This window comes from Chelmon rostratus, chromosome 16 (assembly GCF_017976325.1).
Source record: "Chelmon rostratus isolate fCheRos1 chromosome 16, fCheRos1.pri, whole genome shotgun sequence".
NCBI classification, from domain to species: Eukaryota; Metazoa; Chordata; class Actinopteri; order Chaetodontiformes; family Chaetodontidae; genus Chelmon; species Chelmon rostratus.
The window spans coordinates 13,626,944-13,644,941 of record NC_055673.1 but is presented as its reverse complement, the minus strand read 5'-3'; the positions used below and the strand labels follow the sequence as shown (position 1 = coordinate 13,644,941).

General features: G+C 43.5%; 1 protein-coding gene across 3 annotated transcripts; it reads left to right on the top strand.

Moving 5' to 3' along the window:
* The first annotated feature begins 2,279 nt into the window (after positions 1-2,279).
* Positions 2,280-17,481, top strand: fbxl2 (F-box and leucine-rich repeat protein 2). 3 transcript variants are annotated; one of them, XM_041955078.1, is made up of 14 exons: positions 2,280-2,432; positions 7,420-7,481; positions 10,731-10,785; positions 11,579-11,653; positions 11,906-12,000; positions 12,519-12,683; positions 12,911-13,037; positions 13,974-14,048; positions 14,161-14,291; positions 14,778-14,838; positions 14,953-14,997; positions 15,355-15,411; positions 15,517-15,729; positions 16,860-17,481. In XM_041955078.1, exons 1-14 carry the CDS (start codon positions 2,403-2,405, stop codon positions 16,965-16,967), a joined length of 1,299 nt encoding a protein of 432 aa, XP_041811012.1. In that variant the 5' UTR covers positions 2,280-2,402; the 3' UTR covers positions 16,968-17,481. The 3 variants fall into 3 exon arrangements, with proteins under 3 accessions (XP_041811012.1, XP_041811013.1, XP_041811011.1); XM_041955079.1 differs by lacking the exon at positions 16,860-17,481 and adding an exon at positions 16,707-16,792; XM_041955077.1 differs by having other exon boundaries at positions 15,355-15,729.
* Positions 17,482-17,998: the final 517 nt, after the last annotated feature.

The window sequence follows — 17,998 nt, the reverse complement described above, 5'->3', positions numbered from 1 at the left end:
AGGGAAAGCTGGCTTTTTAGAGATACGTGGTACTCACAGGACAGCGATGCGACAAACACATGATGACTTTACAGAATATGATGCATCGCTGTAGATTAAACAACTCAACAGTATATAAATGAGTTAAAATTAGCTCAACCTTAAACATCTACAGCAGTGAAATGCAACAGGTACACTAATGCAGCTGAAATTCATCTGTTGCTACTACTACTCAAGTAGAAGATATAAATACTTCCTCCACACTGATTATTGACATATTGTTAAGTAAGCAGCATTTTTAAATGTAGGTGGAATTTATTTTGATGTATACATGCTGTTTGGAAATGTAATATATTATAAAGTATTGTAGTTTATTCAGTATGTGCTTGGTGTATCTTAAGAAGCTGTACTTGAGTAAATGTACTTACATCAGAAAAGTAACTAAGTTGTGCAGGAGTTTTGTTATATTTCAAGGGTAAACATCCCATTGTTGTAACAGTACAAGAGGAACACAGATTAGGCAGGTTGCATAAGATCGCCCTCTAGCTGCAGGTGATGAGAACGACTGTAAAGATATTTTATTCTGGATGTTTAATTCACACCCTAGTGCGTCTGCAGCCCTGTCTCCACAACGTGCAACAGCAATGGTGGGAGAAGTATTTAGATCCGTTACATCAGTAACAGTAGCAGTACATCAATGTAAAAATACTAAATTTCAAGTAAAAGACCTGCCCTCAACATCTTACCAAAGTGAAAGTACTACAAGTACAACAAAATGTAGGCCAACTTGTAGTATCAAAAGTTAAAGTACTCTTTATCCAGACTGAACCCTTTTACTATGTGATATACATTTATATTATAATATCATTATTTATTGTGCATTATTGTTGTGTTGAAAAAAGTTGAGGTAATTCTATCTAAATTAGCTAAAGCTGTGAAATGCCAGCACCTCCCATAACTGAGCATTGACAACATAATAATAATACAGTCTCCAGACTGTATACACTGTGGTGTCAAGTATTGGCTTTATATTTCAGTTTGATATGTTCAATGTTACTAAGCAGATTTGCTCAAGTACTGTACTTGAGTGCAATTTTAAGGCTGCACTTTACTTCAGTATTTCCCCTTCATGCTACTCTATACGTCTACTCCATTACATTTTTGAGTGACATGTTGTACTTTTTAGTTAACTACATGTAGCCTATTTGATAGCTGTAGCTGCTTAGTGTACATATCTTGCAAATTATTCTGCATATAAGACATATGATACAAACCTTTAACATGATGCATCGTTCAATGGAAAAATGTCAAGTCATTTAGATATAAATTTCACAAATACAACACGAATGCCGCTGACACACTGATGCATCAGCGATAACAGTCCTATGATAGGCCGATATACACATAAAGCTCTTTGAAATGGGCCATTTGCCATAATGAGTACTTTTAACTTTGTTCTTTAAGTGCATTTTTAATACCTGCGCTGGAGTATTTTTACATGTTTATTTCTGAAAGGAGCATTTCCTCAACAGCTGCTTAGCGCTGAGACAGTTTACATAACGAAACAGTGACAGTGGAGTCAGCCTAAGTTGTTTTGGGTGTGTGTCTGCAGGTTGAAGCCTTAATGTGACAGGGTTGCACATCTCTGCTGCAGAGAAAGTCTTGGACCTGGATCTGGCGTTCACAGATACGAGTGTTTCCTTCCTCTAATCAGACCCGCAGGTTCGTGTCAGGTCACGTCGCGGTGCTGCGGTACACGTGACCGGCACGGCGAATGCGGCCAGAAAAGGACCCTTTGTCGTTACTTGCCCAAATCTCCGCAAGACCCCACAATCAAAACAAATCGACCACGCGTGCTTTTCCCGCAGCAATGACGTCACGTAAACCCTCCCCTTCCCCGCAAGTAAACAGAAAACATTGAGGAAAAGGTCCGTGTCAGTCGCCATACGTGTGCCGATGCGGGGGACGCGCAGAGAGGCGTGAAAGCGGGCGTTAATGCGGCGTTTCCCGCGTGTTTTTAGCAAACTTGAGAGATTTGGGGGCCAGCTGGCTCGCGCTGGAGCGATGAAGGGAGAGGCGGAAGTGAAGTCACTTGACAGACCGTCCATGTTATTATTGTTATTTTGGTAGCCCTGTGATGAGACGGGCTGGGGAGCCGTCGGTCTCCGAGACAACGAGCGCTAACGTTACCGCTGGCCGCCCCGGACCGTCACCACCCTCACCAGCACCTCGCTGACCCGGAGACAGGAGCCTCGCTGACGGCTGGGTCAGGGGCGGGAGGGAGGGTGTGAAGACCCAGCTCCAGCTCGGCTCCTACACTCCGGCCGACCAAAAATAAAACGGCGACAAAAACAATAACGGCAGTCGTCAAGCGGCTCGACTGGTGTCTGCGCGGTGTGTAGCAGGGACGTGCCGCTGCAGACATGAACGGTATCACCAAGGGCCGGTTCGAGGTATGACAGAGGGAGTGGACCACCAAACGGTTAAACTGTTTGTTTCTAGTAGACGTGGGAGTCGTGGGCTTGTATAAGCAAAGTGTGTGTGTGCTTGTGTGTGTGTGTGTGTGCGTGTGGTCGGCCGTGCTCCTAATTTTACATGCGAGGCGTTTTGTTGGTCAAGGGTAATCCGAAATCCTGTTATTGTCCTGCCGCACCAGCAGACAGCGACAACATGGAGCTCAGGACTGCGGGACAGGAGGGCTGTGGCTGAGGATAGTCAATATATCAGGGCCGAGGCTGGCTGGCACTGTCGCCTGAGGTTACAGGCTTTCAGGATTGGGGAGGGAGGGGGGGGGGGGGGCTGGGGCTGCAGATGGAGAGTAATGTTGGAAATACAAGCAGTGAAGCGCCGTTCAATTAGTCACCGCCCGGGTTTGGCACCTCCTGTGGTATCTGTGAGTGACAGGTGCCACAGGAGGTTTGGGGAAGCTTTCTGAGAGTCGCTGGCGCACTCCAGATGCTTCTGCGCCCAGGAATCAGTGATGATGTAGAATATAACACGAGGGCCATGAATTGACACGTTTCCTCCCACAACCTCTCCAAATTTGGGTGATCAGTTTTGCAGGGAAAGTGGCTGAACACACACCCTTTCATACGTCTCAGTGCTCAGGCGCAGTGGTGGAGGAAGTGTTCAGATCTGTTACTGAAGTAAAAGAAGCAATATCTTGAAAAAAATATACCTAACTACAAGTACTAATACAGGAGTGTTAGTAGCATGAAAGTGTCAGGAGTAAACTCACAATGCAGGCAGAATAATGGCTGTCATTGTTACACTGCAGGATGTTATTACTGAAGCATCACTGTGTGTGTGTGTGTGTGTGTGCATGTGTAGCATTGTATCTTGTAGCAGGCTGAGGTAAAGCAAGTTTTACTACATTATGTACATCTTGTTTTGTCAAAGTAGCCTGTAACTGTAACTGTCAAGTAATTGTAGTGGAGTAAAAAGTAGAATATTTGACTCTGAAATCTAATGGGTTTTAAGTATAAAGTAGCATAAAAGGCAAATGTTTGTGCCAAGTACATGTAAATCACAATGTCACTTCAGTATAATGCTTAGCTAAACATACTTGGTGACTTTCCACCACTGCGTACCATCTTACAGGTTGCTTTGAAGTACAATTTAGCTCACCAACCTTCACTCGTTCTTAATACCTGTGGTATAATAATTACCGCCTTTGGCTGTGCCAGCGTTCGCAGTTGTGCACAAACCTTAAATCAACTCTCATCTAACTGGTCCCCAACGCTGTGAGCATCATCCATTTGAATATGCATTGTTGACATTCTTTGAGGTTTGACTTGATGGTACTTGACTTTCCTCGTCAGGTATTCGGCCGCTGTAAGCTTGTCGGCGGCGTGAACATGCCGTCTTGTGTCTGCGTGCGAGTGAATGAGAACAGAAGGTGGTGGTGGTGTTGATGTGTGTTGCCATATCTGTGGATTTCTCAACAGAGCTGTAAGCTTCTTAGAAGTAGATGAAAACTAATTGTATGGTGGGAAACAAGCTGCTGTGCTTCAGAGAGCGGGTCTGGAGAGTAGGGGGTGATAGTGTAGGACTTGGGACTGGAGGGTTGACTGAGAGCCCAATGATGCTTCATAGTGAACACCTGCCACAAGGCCCTTGTAGATTTTGCATTGGAGGCCACAGATTGAACACGTGATATGACACGGATCTTATTTCCTCGTAGTTGCTTTAATGTGGCAAAAGAAACTCTGAACTGGAGCCATGCAAGTTCAGAAGCCAGATTTGCATATCCTTCCTGTTGTACACTGTCTAGGAACAGGAGTACGAGTGCAGAGAGGAACTCCCTGCTTGGGAATGCTGCTCTGCTGGCGAGGGGAACGAGGGCACCAGCACGCCGGCTTTCATGAGGCGTGCGTACCAGACATGGCTTTGAACCTCGCTGTCATAATGCCGTACCTGGAAATAATGGCTGAGATTACGCACCTAATACCATGCTCATGCCATTCCACCCAGCAGCTTCTTCCATGGGGTTTGGTTTGCACAACACTTAGGGAGGGAAGAGGAGAATAGACTGCATCTAGGCTCCACGCCAGCTTCTTCTGATTAATGGGTTAGTCTATGAATAACAGTGAAAAATGTCCATCACAAGGTCTGATAGCTCAAGGTGATACCGTCAAGCAAGAATCCTTACAGGTTCCTGGTTCCAGCTTCTCAGATTTTCTCGTTTTATTCTGTATTAAACTGAATATCATTGGAAAACAAGATATTTGATGACATCACTTTGGGCTCTAAGAAATTATGCCGTGCCTTTTTTACAGTTTGATGATGTGTTATAGGCTACACAGTTAACCAGTTCGAGAAACTGGTCAGCAGATTAATCAATAATGAAAATAAATGTCAGTTGTAGCCCTGAATGACATGAAAGAGAATAGCAGCAGGCTTGAACCAGCAAATATTTGATATTTTTCCCTGTTAAATGGCTGGAAATGATTACTTGATTATAAAAACTGTTGGTGATTACACTTCTGACAAGACGATTCATCGTTTCAGCAGTAATTGGAAATATCTGAATTTTAAGTACTTTCAATGTCTAGCAAGTCTGAAGCGGTTACACAGTAAAAGTGACATTTCAGTTTAAGTTTAAACCACAGATACCAGGGAAGGATTTTTTTTTTTAAATCTTTAATATGTTCTTTGCCAATGCTGTGTTGTTTAAAGCCCAATAGGTTTTGTCTAGATTGTGTGTAACTGTGTGTGAAGGAGAGGTCAAAGGTGAGTGATGTGTTACAGAGGTGGTTTGGAATTAGGTCTAAATTTAGTCGTAAATCCTAAGCCACCTCTGGCTTTAGAGAGACACTGAGCTAATATACTATAGGCCTTGTCTATTGACAGGCCAGTTTCTCTTCCTTCCATTCAGTATGGGCAGCATTGTACAATTAAGGTCAATTTAGTTCCAGTTTCCTCAATCGACACAGTTCTAAATATAACTGAACCTGAAAATCGCATGATGCTGACAAGGGCTTTAATCATAGATGTTGTTGAACCTTCATTGAGCTTCCCACAGAGGTAGCTGGCCCTGGCCCTCATTGGCACTTTGAGAAAATGTGTTTTTCAGTACAGAGGTATGTGGGAACGAGTGGTTGCTGACTATATCCTGGAGCTATTACTGGATAACCAGAAGTGTCAGATCTGTGTTTCAGACCGCTTTGTGTGCTGTGCTGTTACCTGAGCGTAGTTGTTAATTTCAAACCAGTTTAGTTAATCTTTTGATTGGACCAACTCCCTCGCTTGTATCTTTTTGATCCCTCTGCCCCTCAAATGGCATTTACCTCCTCACCTTCCTCTCTCACTCTCTGATTTTGGTAATGACGTTTATACCCGTTTTTCCTGTAGGCCCTGACTGTAGCGCTGTTTCTTTGTTTGCCTCAGTGTCTTGCCTCCTCCTGCTCCCCCTTCCTCGCTCTTCCTCCCATCTTCCCTCTCCTCCTTCATTGCCCTCTCTTTCGAGGAGCTTGCGTCTGTCATGGAGCGAGCTGGAGCCAAGGCGTTTCCAGCATCAACCTTTGCTCCGCCCGTGCCTTTCCTCGCTCCCCTTTGTGTTTTCTCATTTCGGTGTTTGAGTTTGTGTGTGACACAGTGGGGAGTCCCCCTCATTAGACACAGCTTCTGAGTCTTTGAGGATACAAGTGTATATCACTGGCAGGATGCACGTCTGCAGAGGCACTGCGAATGTGGGTGTTTGCCGTAATTTAAATTCATGGCTGAATACAGCCCACCTGATCTAGAATGTTCTGCCTCCGTTCTTCACACAGAGAGGTCTGACTTGAATCACCTGCAAGCGTGTAAGTGTGTGTGTGTGTGTGTGTGTGTATGTATGTGTGTGTGTGTCCCACTCAGCAGATGGCCAGACATCTAGCGAGTAGACTAATTGAGATAAGCATGCCAACAAGCTGACCAGGCTAACAGAATTATAAGCTTGTAAGGAGAGGACGTGGAAAGCCAAATGTTGCTCTGGCTTGTTTGTTAACATAGCTTAAGGAACTAATAGCTTTTTTTCTCACTATTCTCACTAGAAAGGTGCACAAGGTTCTATTTTTGTCAGAGGAAATATTCACGTTTTGTCATAAACCAACACTCACATGCTCATATGTACATTGAAAGTGTTACTGGTAGACATAGTCGTTCCTCTTGTCCAAACTGGCTGCAAGGCGAGCTCCCTTGCTAAAGCTTTTTTAAATAGTATTTTATCAATTATACACAAGCAAACAAAGAACTGCCCTGTAGGTATAAAGCGCTTTCAATCTAAGTGACGAAGAACAAAATTCACCTATATACTATTTCTGTGCAAAAAGTGATTTTCTCATACATGCAGTAGATAAATCAAATGGGTATCTTCCAAAGGTACAGTGTTTTTATTCCCAAATTTTCTCTTTGTGTTTCCTTACTGAATTGGAGGGATAGTAAAAAAAAGAAGAGAAAATGGAATGGAACAACAAAAAAGCTCTGGAAGATACTCGCTTGATTACTATTACTATTTGATTACTAGACTAACTGAGCCTCATATCACTGTAGCTTTAGCTGAACTTTAGCATTATTTTCTCCACAGAAGGATCACTGTGGATTTCCTCCTCCCTCACTTACATTGAAGGTAAACTTTTGTGGCCAGTATGGACAGAAGCCATTAAAGTGACCAGCTGTGATTGTAATGCATGTGTGTGCATGCAGGGTTTGTTTTAAGTCTTAGTTGGGAGAATGTGAACTCAATCTTTAGTTTAGAGGTTTAGGAAACAAATTGCTCCCTGAGCCTGAGTTAGGTCTGTATATTTCTGTAGCGTCCTTGTGATGCTCTAATGAGACTTTCTATGTTTTGATCTCTGGCACAATTACAACAGCTTGTATCTTATTTCTGTCTCACTGCTCTTGACCTCAAACACACATACACACACGCTCATTGTTGTTGTTTATGTTGTGTCTCGGCAGGTGTTCTCAAACAGCGATGAAGCCCCCATTAACAAGAAGCTCCCCAAAGAGCTTCTTCTAAGGTAAGATTAATAATACAGAGCCTCCCCACTCCATACACAAACACACACACACTGGCACACGCACAATATAACACAACATACCCTGGGACAAGGGCTTAGGTCAGGGTTACTCATTAGCTGAAGCAGCCTTGAACGGTTAAGTGTTTAAGGAGTGTGTATGTGTGTGTTTGTTTTGTCACTAGTTGTGTGTTTACCTTGTAGGTGTCTGTGTGTGTTTTGCATGACGTACATTAGTCACCAGTCTGAAATGAAGTTCTGTTAACTGTGACCTACAGACCAATATTTAGTCCATCATGACCCATAAATGCAACAGCACACACACACACACACACACACACACTCACACATGTTCATCCTCCTGATTCCTAATTGATTTATATGTAGATTTTTGCGTGTGTGAGCAAGCATGTGTGTTTGAAAGGGGTGCACCTGCATGTAGCTCTTTTGCAGACATCGATGTGAACTGTATTTCTGTGCGTGTGTGTGTGTGTGTGTGAAACGCTCCCTGGGCCTATACAAACTGTATTTCTCTGTATGTGTGCTATAAATAGCTTGTCTTAGCTGGTGGGGAATTCCGCAGTGCTGTGCTCTTCTGCTGCTCCAGCTGTGCTCCACAGAGACTACCAGTACACCCATTACCAGCAGCGCTGCTTGCACTGGTGGACAGAAAAACATGGACTCACTTGCACTCGTTAGCTAGAACACATGACCTACTGTCACATGTGTCATGTTGAAACACTTACACAACATCGGCTGTGAGGAAGACTCATTGTTATGGCAGTACATGTTGTTTTTAAACCATGGATTACCAATGGGTTGACTGGAGCCTTTTGTTTTGTATTTATAATTTTATTTTGTCTTGTCACCACGGTACACAGTGAGGGACGTTATGTTATCCCAGGTGCATTTGTATAATGCATTTGTGTGTGGACATTTTGAACTTCAAAATTCACATACAGGAAATAAATTCCCACACTTTTATGATTAGATAGTATTTAGTAAATCAGATGTTCTCAACATGGGGCTTGGGACCCCTGCAAAGGGGGATGAGTCTAATGGATCTGAGATGATTAGTGGGACAGGAAAGAAGAAAATAATGTTGTCCAACTCAAATTTTTTTGACATTTCTCTGATCTTCGCATTTTCTTTTAGAAATATTGGACACTTTTACTTCTTCAGGCGTTAACACCTGTTCAAAAGAAATAGGACTAGAACTAACAATCATTTTTATAATCGATTGATCTGCCAATTACTGTCTCAATTAAACTTACTGCCAAGAACATGAGAAAAAGGTGAAAAGTGCCCACTATAAATTCACATTGCTTGTTTTACTCGACCAACAGTCCAAAACCTGAAAATATTGAGATATGACAAACATCAAATCTTCACATTTGAGAAGCTACAACCAGCAGATGTTTGGTACTTTTGCTTGAAACATGACTTAAATGATTAGTAGTTTATCAAAATACCTGCTGATTAACATTCTGTGCATGTTGCCATAGGGATATTTGCTAGTTAATCTGTTAATTTGATTATTTTGTGTTCTCATTAGCATTACGGTTTATGTTTTTTATCTCGCTGCGAGCGAGTGCAAGTACCTGACTTGTTTTTGCGTTCGTCTGCCTTTCAGGTGGTGCATTGTAAACAGCTGTTATCTAGGCCAGTGCAGCATGGCTGTAAACTGTGAACACTGTGCCGTGATATAGAAGAACCTGACAAATAGGAGAGAGTTTCAGTGGTTCAGGGTCTTCTTACCCAGAAGCACTGACTCAGCACCCTCCCTACCACCACCCAAATTCATGTCTAACCAGAGTTACCATGGCAAACGTCCTAGACTCAAGGCGAAGGCTTGATTCTCTGCAATCTAGCGATGCTGGAAGGGCCAGGTGTACGTTTTGTCAACAAATGGAACTATGCTCCATTAAAATCCCATTATGTACCATGTCAGAGAAAATGAGCATCCCAGGCAGGATTTGACAGAGCAGTCAAAGGTTGCTAACTTATTTCCTCTCGTGTCTGTGTTCAGACGCAGCATTGGGGCTTTTGTCGTGTACAGTACAGGAAAGAACATGCTCATGATGTTGCACTTCTGAATTTGGCTCATATGGCTTATATCACCTGTTATGAAGAAGTCCAAGTCAGTGATACAGCTATAGTCCATCTGTACTCAACAGTCTGACTTCATCGAAAACATGAGGGCTGTTCTCAACATGCTTTTATTATCAAGTGCAAATGTCAGACAGGACACACTAAATCACACTAACTGGCTGCTTCCCTGTGAGTATGATTAACAACAATTCTTCAGTGGTTGGTAAAAGGCCTCTTTCTCGCACATAACGGAAAGTCAGATTGTGTTTGATTAAAACAGACAGCCAATCAATGACCAGCGTGACAGCCATTAACCAGTTATTAGAAAGGGAGATCGATGAGCGCCTGCTTGATTGGTCAACTCTTGTGCTGGCCTGCAGTCACTCCAAGGACTGTGTGTGTGTTCACGTGTTTGACATGTTCGAGGGCACATGTGTGCGTGTCCTTGTATCGCTTTGCCGGTTGTGTGCATGTACTCCCTTGACACAAGACTCCGGTATAGATTATACAGACATGTCCTAACATGCCCTGGCCCAACACACATCTAAACACACAGCCTTTGTCTGCGTCTATATGAAGGAAACAATGGTCAGCTCCTGTTTCCTAGGGTTAAAAGGACATTCAGACCCCAGCTGCACTCAAAGCGTTGGCACCATGACAATTCTCTGCATACCTCAAATCTTCTATAGATTTGCGCTCTAAGGCTCTTCTGTGAGCAGTGACAGGCCCTTTAATCAGACGAGGTATACATGTTTGGCTTCATGCGTGTCCGTCTGCATATATGTATGTACAGTATGTTTGTCTGTCTGTCCCATGCTGTCCGTGGCCTTGCCTGTCTGAGTGCCAGAGATTACTCATTGGCAGATTAATGGATTGAGCTGACCCAGTAGCCTGCTGCATGCAGCCCTTTGTGGCTGACCGGCCCACAGCTCAAACACTGGCTGTCTGTGGGGCTACCAACTAAACACAGGGGATTGTTCTGCTTTCTACACACGTGCACGCACGCACACACGCACACACACACACAAAACATATAAATAAAGCTTAAATCACACAAATGGAAAAATGTAAACAAACATAAAGTTAAGTGAGAAACTGAGCTCTTTATCTGATATCATCATCCAGCACAAACCCATTCTGTGCTTTTGTCTCTCTTTCTAGAATATTCTCCTATCTAGATGTGGTTACACTCTGTAGGTGTGCCCAAGTATCCAAGGTAAGCACTCTCCTCCCTACACCTCCTAACCACCCACTGTACACTAACACACTGTTTGAAAAGAATGGATTGATGTAATTCTTAACTGTGGCATGGTTAAATTAAAACCGGTTTACCATCGTTGAATTCTCTGGAAATGTCTATAACATAGTGCCATCTGCTGGCTATGTATAAGTGGACCACTGTTTAGCCACAGTGCACTGCAGCTGAAAGCCATTTATGAATGAGCTATCTGTGAATAATAAGGGCTTGGCACGTGGACGCTGTGGTGGCTGCTTCTTTTGCAACTGCTCCAATGTATTTCTATAAGGAAAATGTCATTTCTCTGTACCCATGACAAACAACACACCATAGGCTTTATCTTTGTCTAAATTACCAACCATTGTTATGATTAGTCAGCCGATCTTTTTCTTATTAATTGAACATTTGTTTTGACTGTTAAGTATCGGCCAGCAGTGAAAAATACCCTTTATAATTTCCTAAAGCCCAAGGAGACATCGTCATGTGTCCAACCAACAGTCCAAAATGCAAATATTTCAGGTTAAGGTGATATAAAACAGGGAAAAGAAGCAAATCCTCACATTAGATCAGTCAAGTCAAGATAGCAGCTAATGTACCTGGTTTGCAGAGTTTATGCGCAAACCCACAGAGTGCTGCACAGGAGAGGCTGACCCACTGTGTTCATTCATTTCTCCTGCATATTATGATAACAGGGTCCCCATTCACCTTCCCCCCTGCTTCTGTCTGACCCACATGTCTGTCTCTGTCCACAACCTGTCTGTCGCCCTCTCAGGCGTGGAACGTCCTGGCCCTGGATGGCAGTAACTGGCAAAAGATTGACTTGTTCAACTTCCAGACAGACATAGAGGTGAGGGGTTGCAGTCATGAGAGGGAGAAAAAGAGAGGAGTGAAAGGGTGGAATGGACAGTTTTTGTGTGCGTGCGGTCGCCTTTATGTGCTGCACGTGTGCGCCTGTTGAGTAGCATTATCCAGCCCAAGGCTTAGTGCTGGGTCAGTAGGCTTTGGTGCCGACTGTGACGTCGCAGCTGATCCTCTGTCCTGTGGCTCTGTCCATCTCTTTGTCCATCTCTCTCCTTCTCTCTGTCCCTGCGTCTCTCAGGGCCGGGTGGTGGAGAACATTTCGAAGCGATGCGGAGGCTTCCTGAGGCAGCTGAGCCTCAGGGGCTGCCTGAGTGTGGGAGATGCCTCCATGAAGTGAGATTCTCTTTGTGTCCCTGGCATGCACTGATATAAGAAGTGTGGTGCTGCTTTGACTTTTACCTTGTTGGTTTGATTACTTGCTAAAGTAATTGTATTCACATGATGTGATGATTGTTTAAAGTTTAAGCAGCTTGTGCCTCTTCAGTCCCAGGGGACTCTGTGCCAGAGAGTCTTTTGTTGATTCTATTAAATCTCACTTAACAAAAACATGGGAACAGCCATAGTAGTGTAATTTTGTTTTTACATTAAACCTCTTGATCTGATCGTTCTCGTGGTTTCACTTAAATATTTTTATCATCTCTGTAAGCAACTGATTTAAAGAAGTACAAGCTGCTCTTTGGAGAGTAAAAAATAGAAACATACAGTAGCTGTACAACAACCTCCCAAGAGCCTGTAGATGACTCTGTTAATTGGCTCCTGAGCAGCTCCCAGGATCTGACTTCTTATTTATTCAATGAAGCGACTCTCGAGTAATTCCCCTTCTCCCTCTCTACTGTTTGACTGTTTCCCAGGACATTTGCTCAGAACTGCAGAAACATCGAAGTGCTGAACCTGAACGGCTGCACCAAGATCACAGACAGCACCTGTCTCAGCCTCAGCAAGTTTTGCTCCAAACTCAAACAGCTAGATCTTACTTCCTGTGTGTCCATCAGCAACCACTCCCTCAAGGCCCTCAGGTAGCACCCACACATGCGACATACAACACAACACCTGTTAAGCCCTTTAAGAAAATAGCTCTCAGTTCCCTCTCAAGCCCTCACACACACACTCTGCATTGTGCACAGTGTTATTTGTTGAACTCTTAAGGAAATAGCATACACAGGTGTGATATAACACTTTTCTGAATGTGGTTCACATATCCTGTGTGTTTTGTCTTAATTGTGTGATGTGTGTGCATGCTCAGCGATGGCTGCAGAATGCTGGAGCTGTTGAACCTGTCATGGTGCGACCAGATCACACGTGATGGCATTGAGGCTCTGGCTAGGGGCTGCAATGGTTTACGAGCACTGTTCCTCAGAGGCTGCACACAGGTACAGTGATGGCAGTGCGAGTACACACACACAGACATACATACACACAGAGACAGGTATATGCAGAGACCGAGATATACACACCAGGACAATCATTGGACAATTATTTATATCCTTTATGATATTCTAATTAAATATTTATAACATCATAAAAGATACGAATAATTCCATAAAAGAGCGATGTTAAGGCCCATCGTTTTTAAGGTTTCTTAAAATAAGTAGATTGGTTAAGACATTTGTTCCTGATCTGGTTTCTTATCTTCTCATGCATCAAGATATATCTGTGTTACCTGGTGCCAGAGGACACTGTCCACTACAGTTTACTGTAAACAGGGTCCACTGGTGTGGAGGACAACTCAGAATGTGCTTAAGATGAGGGAAAATTGTCAAAACGGAAAACAAGTACCTATAAATCCCCAGATTATTAAAAAAACAAACATAATATACCCATCAAGCTGCACTTCTCTCCCACCACCGAAAAATTAGTTATTACAGAGAAATGGGCCCTTTTCCCTACTTGCTGTTCCCAACTCTGCATTTTCCATCCCATGGAATTTGGGTTTTTTACTTGTATTTTAATCTCATTTGTTGGTTTTTTGTTGATGTAGTGGTTTGTGTCGAGCATGCATTTTCTTTTCCTGCTGTCTCTGTAGAGCCAATGTTTTCTTGAGGCTGTGTGCTCAGTTGTTGTTTTTGTTTTAATTTAACCAAAGTCTATTTTTCTTGCCTGGAAAGAAAACACAATGAAACCCTCATGGATCATCTTTTGGGACTCACAGGGGACTGTAGTCACACACTTGTGAATGGGGTGAAATAGAGCAAAGGTTTATCCCATTTATCCCCAGATCAACACACATACATAGCCACATACTGTACATGAATTATTGATCTATGCGTTTGATTAACAAAATGGTGCATTCTTTTATTTTACCCCAGTTGGATGATGGAGCGTTGAAACACCTTCAGAAACACTGCCCAGAACTCACCACCATCAATATGCAGTCTTGCACAGTAAGCCAAACATTTGGTTAAGGGATGTGGGGAGGGAGATAATAATGCATGAGGGATATGTCTGCGTGTCTCTGTGATTTTCTAATTTGTCTTGTGTGTCTGTTGCCTCCAGCAAATAACAGATGAAGGCCTGGTCAGTCTGTGCCGAGGATGCCACAAGCTACAGATCCTGTGTGTGTCTGGCTGCAGTAACATCACTGATGCCTCCCTCACTGCGATGGGACTCAACTGTCCCCGACTCAAGTGAGAAAAACACATAAATATAAGGACACAAGGAGACCAACAGCTTGCTGCAGTATCCACAAAATCTCCCTCTTAGGCAGTGTGACTGCTATCATTTCCAAAAATGGACTAGAATCAGCATAGGTATTTGCGGTTGTGCAAGTGATTTTGGCTACCTGAAAATGCCAGACTCCACAAAAAGTCTTCTTTTCATCAACGTTGTCCTGCCACATACTTCAGGGCAAACAAAAGCAAGGGGCCCACACACTGTGTAAAGCGTGCAAATAAAAGATTGAACAGGCAAGGTTACGATCCGACAAACAATCTCAGCTCTGACACATGATCCCAAACCTAGTTAAGAATCTGTGATAGCGCAGTGCAGCTCGCTCAGTCCCACTGCGTGCCCACCTGCTGGCTGATGGTTTTGATCAGCCTTGGTAAACCATGCTACCCCATGCCTTCCAGGTAGTCTTAACAGGCTGTGTGTGTGTATCCGTGTGTTCCCAGGATCCTTGAAGCTGCACGATGCTCCCATGTTACAGATGCTGGGTTCACTGTACTGGCCAGGGTGAGATCCATTTTGCTCCTTTTGTCCTGGTTTTTCATCTGTGAACCTTTTGTTGGGTTTATTTCACCTCGAAATCTCTGAGTTTAATTGAGTGCTGTCTTTATTTCTTCGCAGAACTGTCATGAGCTTGAAAAAATGGACTTAGAAGAATGTATTTTGGTAAGACAGATTGTGGTCTCCTTATTTATTCGCAACAGTGCGCTCATTTATTTCTTGTTGAATCTGGAATCATTCTTGGCTTTGATCTGTTCAACAAGTGATTGTCAGCATGACAGTGTATGTTTCCTGCCAAGAGGGAGAGAGAGCAGTCCAGTGACCTCAGTATTTAAATTGATTTTGACAGAAAGCAAAGAGGGAGACAGAAAAGAAGTGACACAGGACAAAAAAAAGGTTTCAGCTGGATACGAAATTAGATACGAACATGCAACACCTGCTTCCAAAATCTGTGAATTTCGACTCTCAGCTGTCTCTAGACACGTGAGAACAGTATGTTAATCAAGCTTTTCCTCTCCACAGGTGACAGATAACACCCTGGTTCAGCTGTCTATCCACTGCCCTCGCCTGCAAGCACTGGTAAACCTTTACACCTGCAGCTCTGATTTTATGCCAGGTTCTGCATCCATATGGAGCTTTAATCCATTTATCTGTGTGTCTCCAACCCTGCTGTGCCCTGGACAGTCCCTGTCCCACTGCGAGCTGATCACTGATGATGGCATCAGAGCTCTGAGCAGCAGTACCTGTGGCCAAGAGCGCCTCACTGTGGTGGAACTGGACAACTGCCCCCTGATCACTGATGTGACCCTGGAGCACCTGAAGAGCTGCCATCGTCTGGAGCGCATTGAGCTGTACGATTGTCAGCAAGTCACCAGGGCTGGCATCAAACGCATCCGGGTCAGTAGAAGTCACGAGGGAATGAAAGCTGTTTTTGATCACATAGAGTCTGCTCTTGCTGGGGATTGGATAAGTGACTTCTTATTATTCTCTACTTAATTTTAAGTTAAAAAAAATCATATTTTTAACATAGTTAATACTTGCATTAAAGAAATAATTCAGCATTTCGGGAATTACGTTCATTCTCTTTCTTGTGGAGAGTTACATGAAAAGATCAATGCCACCCTTGAATGTGTCCGTCAAATGTAAGGCTATGGCTAGCTGCTTGTTAGCGTAGCTTTGCTTAAAGACAAGAAAAAGGGGTGGAAAGACAGCCTTGCTCTGTTGGAAAGGTTAAAAAATCAGTCTACCAGCGCCTGTAAAGCCCACTAGTAAACATGACACATCTTGTTTGTTTAATACATGTAAAAATGGTAATTTGGGGTTTTACTGGAGGTTATGCACAATACCTGAATGGCAGGAAATTGCATTAAGTATCTTTGTGCTCAGCTAAGCTAACTGGCTGCTGGCTGTAGTCTTAGATTTTATGGACACATATGAGAGTCTCATTCCTCTTCTCATCTAACTTTTGACAAGTACGTGAAAAAGTGTATTTCCAAAAATGGCAAACTACTTTTTTAAAGGGCCAGTGTGTAGGATTTAGTGCCATCTATTGGTGAGGTTGCAGATTGCAACCAGCTGACCACCCTCACCTCACCCCTCGCTTCCCAAGTGTGAAGGAGAATCTACTGTTGCAGAGAAGCTGGTGAAAAACACGAAAGGACCTCTCTAGAGCCTGTGTTTGGTTTGTCTGTTCTGGGCTAAAACAAAATGGCTTTGCAATATAGGGGACTCCTTCAAGGAGAATCTGCACCCTTTGTAGACATAAAGAGCTCATTCCACAAAAACACAGCGATTCTCATTTTCAGGTGATTCTACACTACTGAAAACATAATTACGCATGTTATATTCCATTTTCTGTCATGTTCTTCCAATAGATCCCACTGGATCTTACACACTTTTCCTTTAAGGAAAGATAGAAAGGTTGAGTGGACACAGAAGAGAATGATGATCATATAATCGGTGGGTTTTTTTGTTTTGTTTGCTTATCTTTTTTTAGCCTTGTATTAACACACCTCTTCCCTACACAGGCCCACCTTCCAGAGATCAAAGTCCATGCCTACTTTGCCCCAGTGACACCCCCTCCTTCTGTACATGGAGGTGGCCAGCGTCTGTGCCGCTGCTGCATCATCCTCTGACAGTGGAGGGCCAGGGGGGGCCACCTCTGTCTACAGGTCCTGCTGCTCTGATATGGGCTGAAATTGGGTGGGAGGGGGGGGGACTGGGGTAGCTCTAGGGGAGAGGAGGGGCTGGACCCACTCACTGCTCCTGATCACTGATCAATACATAGACTGATCGCCACTGATCCCTGATCAGTTGAACCCGTCCCTCCTCTCTCCTCTTGCTCACCAATCAGCATTGCAGCAGCCCCGGGTTTGGACGTGGAGGGGTGGGTGGAAAGAACATGGATGGATGGACTTTTTCTCGCTCTGTCTCCTTCTCTCTTTCTCAATGTAAAGACAAAAACAGGTTCTCCATTCTGCTCCTCACACCCCTGACTCCCCACCTGTGGGCAAAGAGGACTGCGTCTGGACAGCTGGAGATGGGGGGGGGGTCTGAACAGTGGAACTACAATGCATCACGTTCAAACTAAAAAAAAAAAAGAAAAAAAGATGATATTGTCATCTTGGACAACAGTTCGCTCTCTATGGAGTATCATCTCAACCAATCACATGACACCTCTAATGTGACCATCCTGTGATTCATTCTGCTTTGACCAATAAGCACGCAGCATGGAGGGAGCGGAGAGCTGGGTTGTGGGAAATGCAGATCTTCTGGATATAAACAGTGAAGCTTTGGCTCCGCCAGCTCAATTCTGTTGTGTGGAAGAGTTGAGAAAAAAACAAGAAATACAGAATGGGACATGTGACATATTTGTGCATCTGAGAAACTTTTGTTGAGATTTTGATTCTGTTCATACAGAGAATGTTTTGCAATGGAAAAAAAGAATTACACTTATGGCAACTCGCTCAGAATTGGGGTAGGCCAACAAAAAATGATTTTCTTTTCTTTTTTTTCAGTGCTTATTGTAATTGTCCATGCCTGTCTATCCAGAGAGGGAGATGATGTTTGCCATTCTTTTTGAAATGGGAAAAAAAGAAACTGTTGCTGTTTGACTAAAAAGGACCTATGATTCAGACCCTCAGCGTTTAAAAGCATTATGTTGACT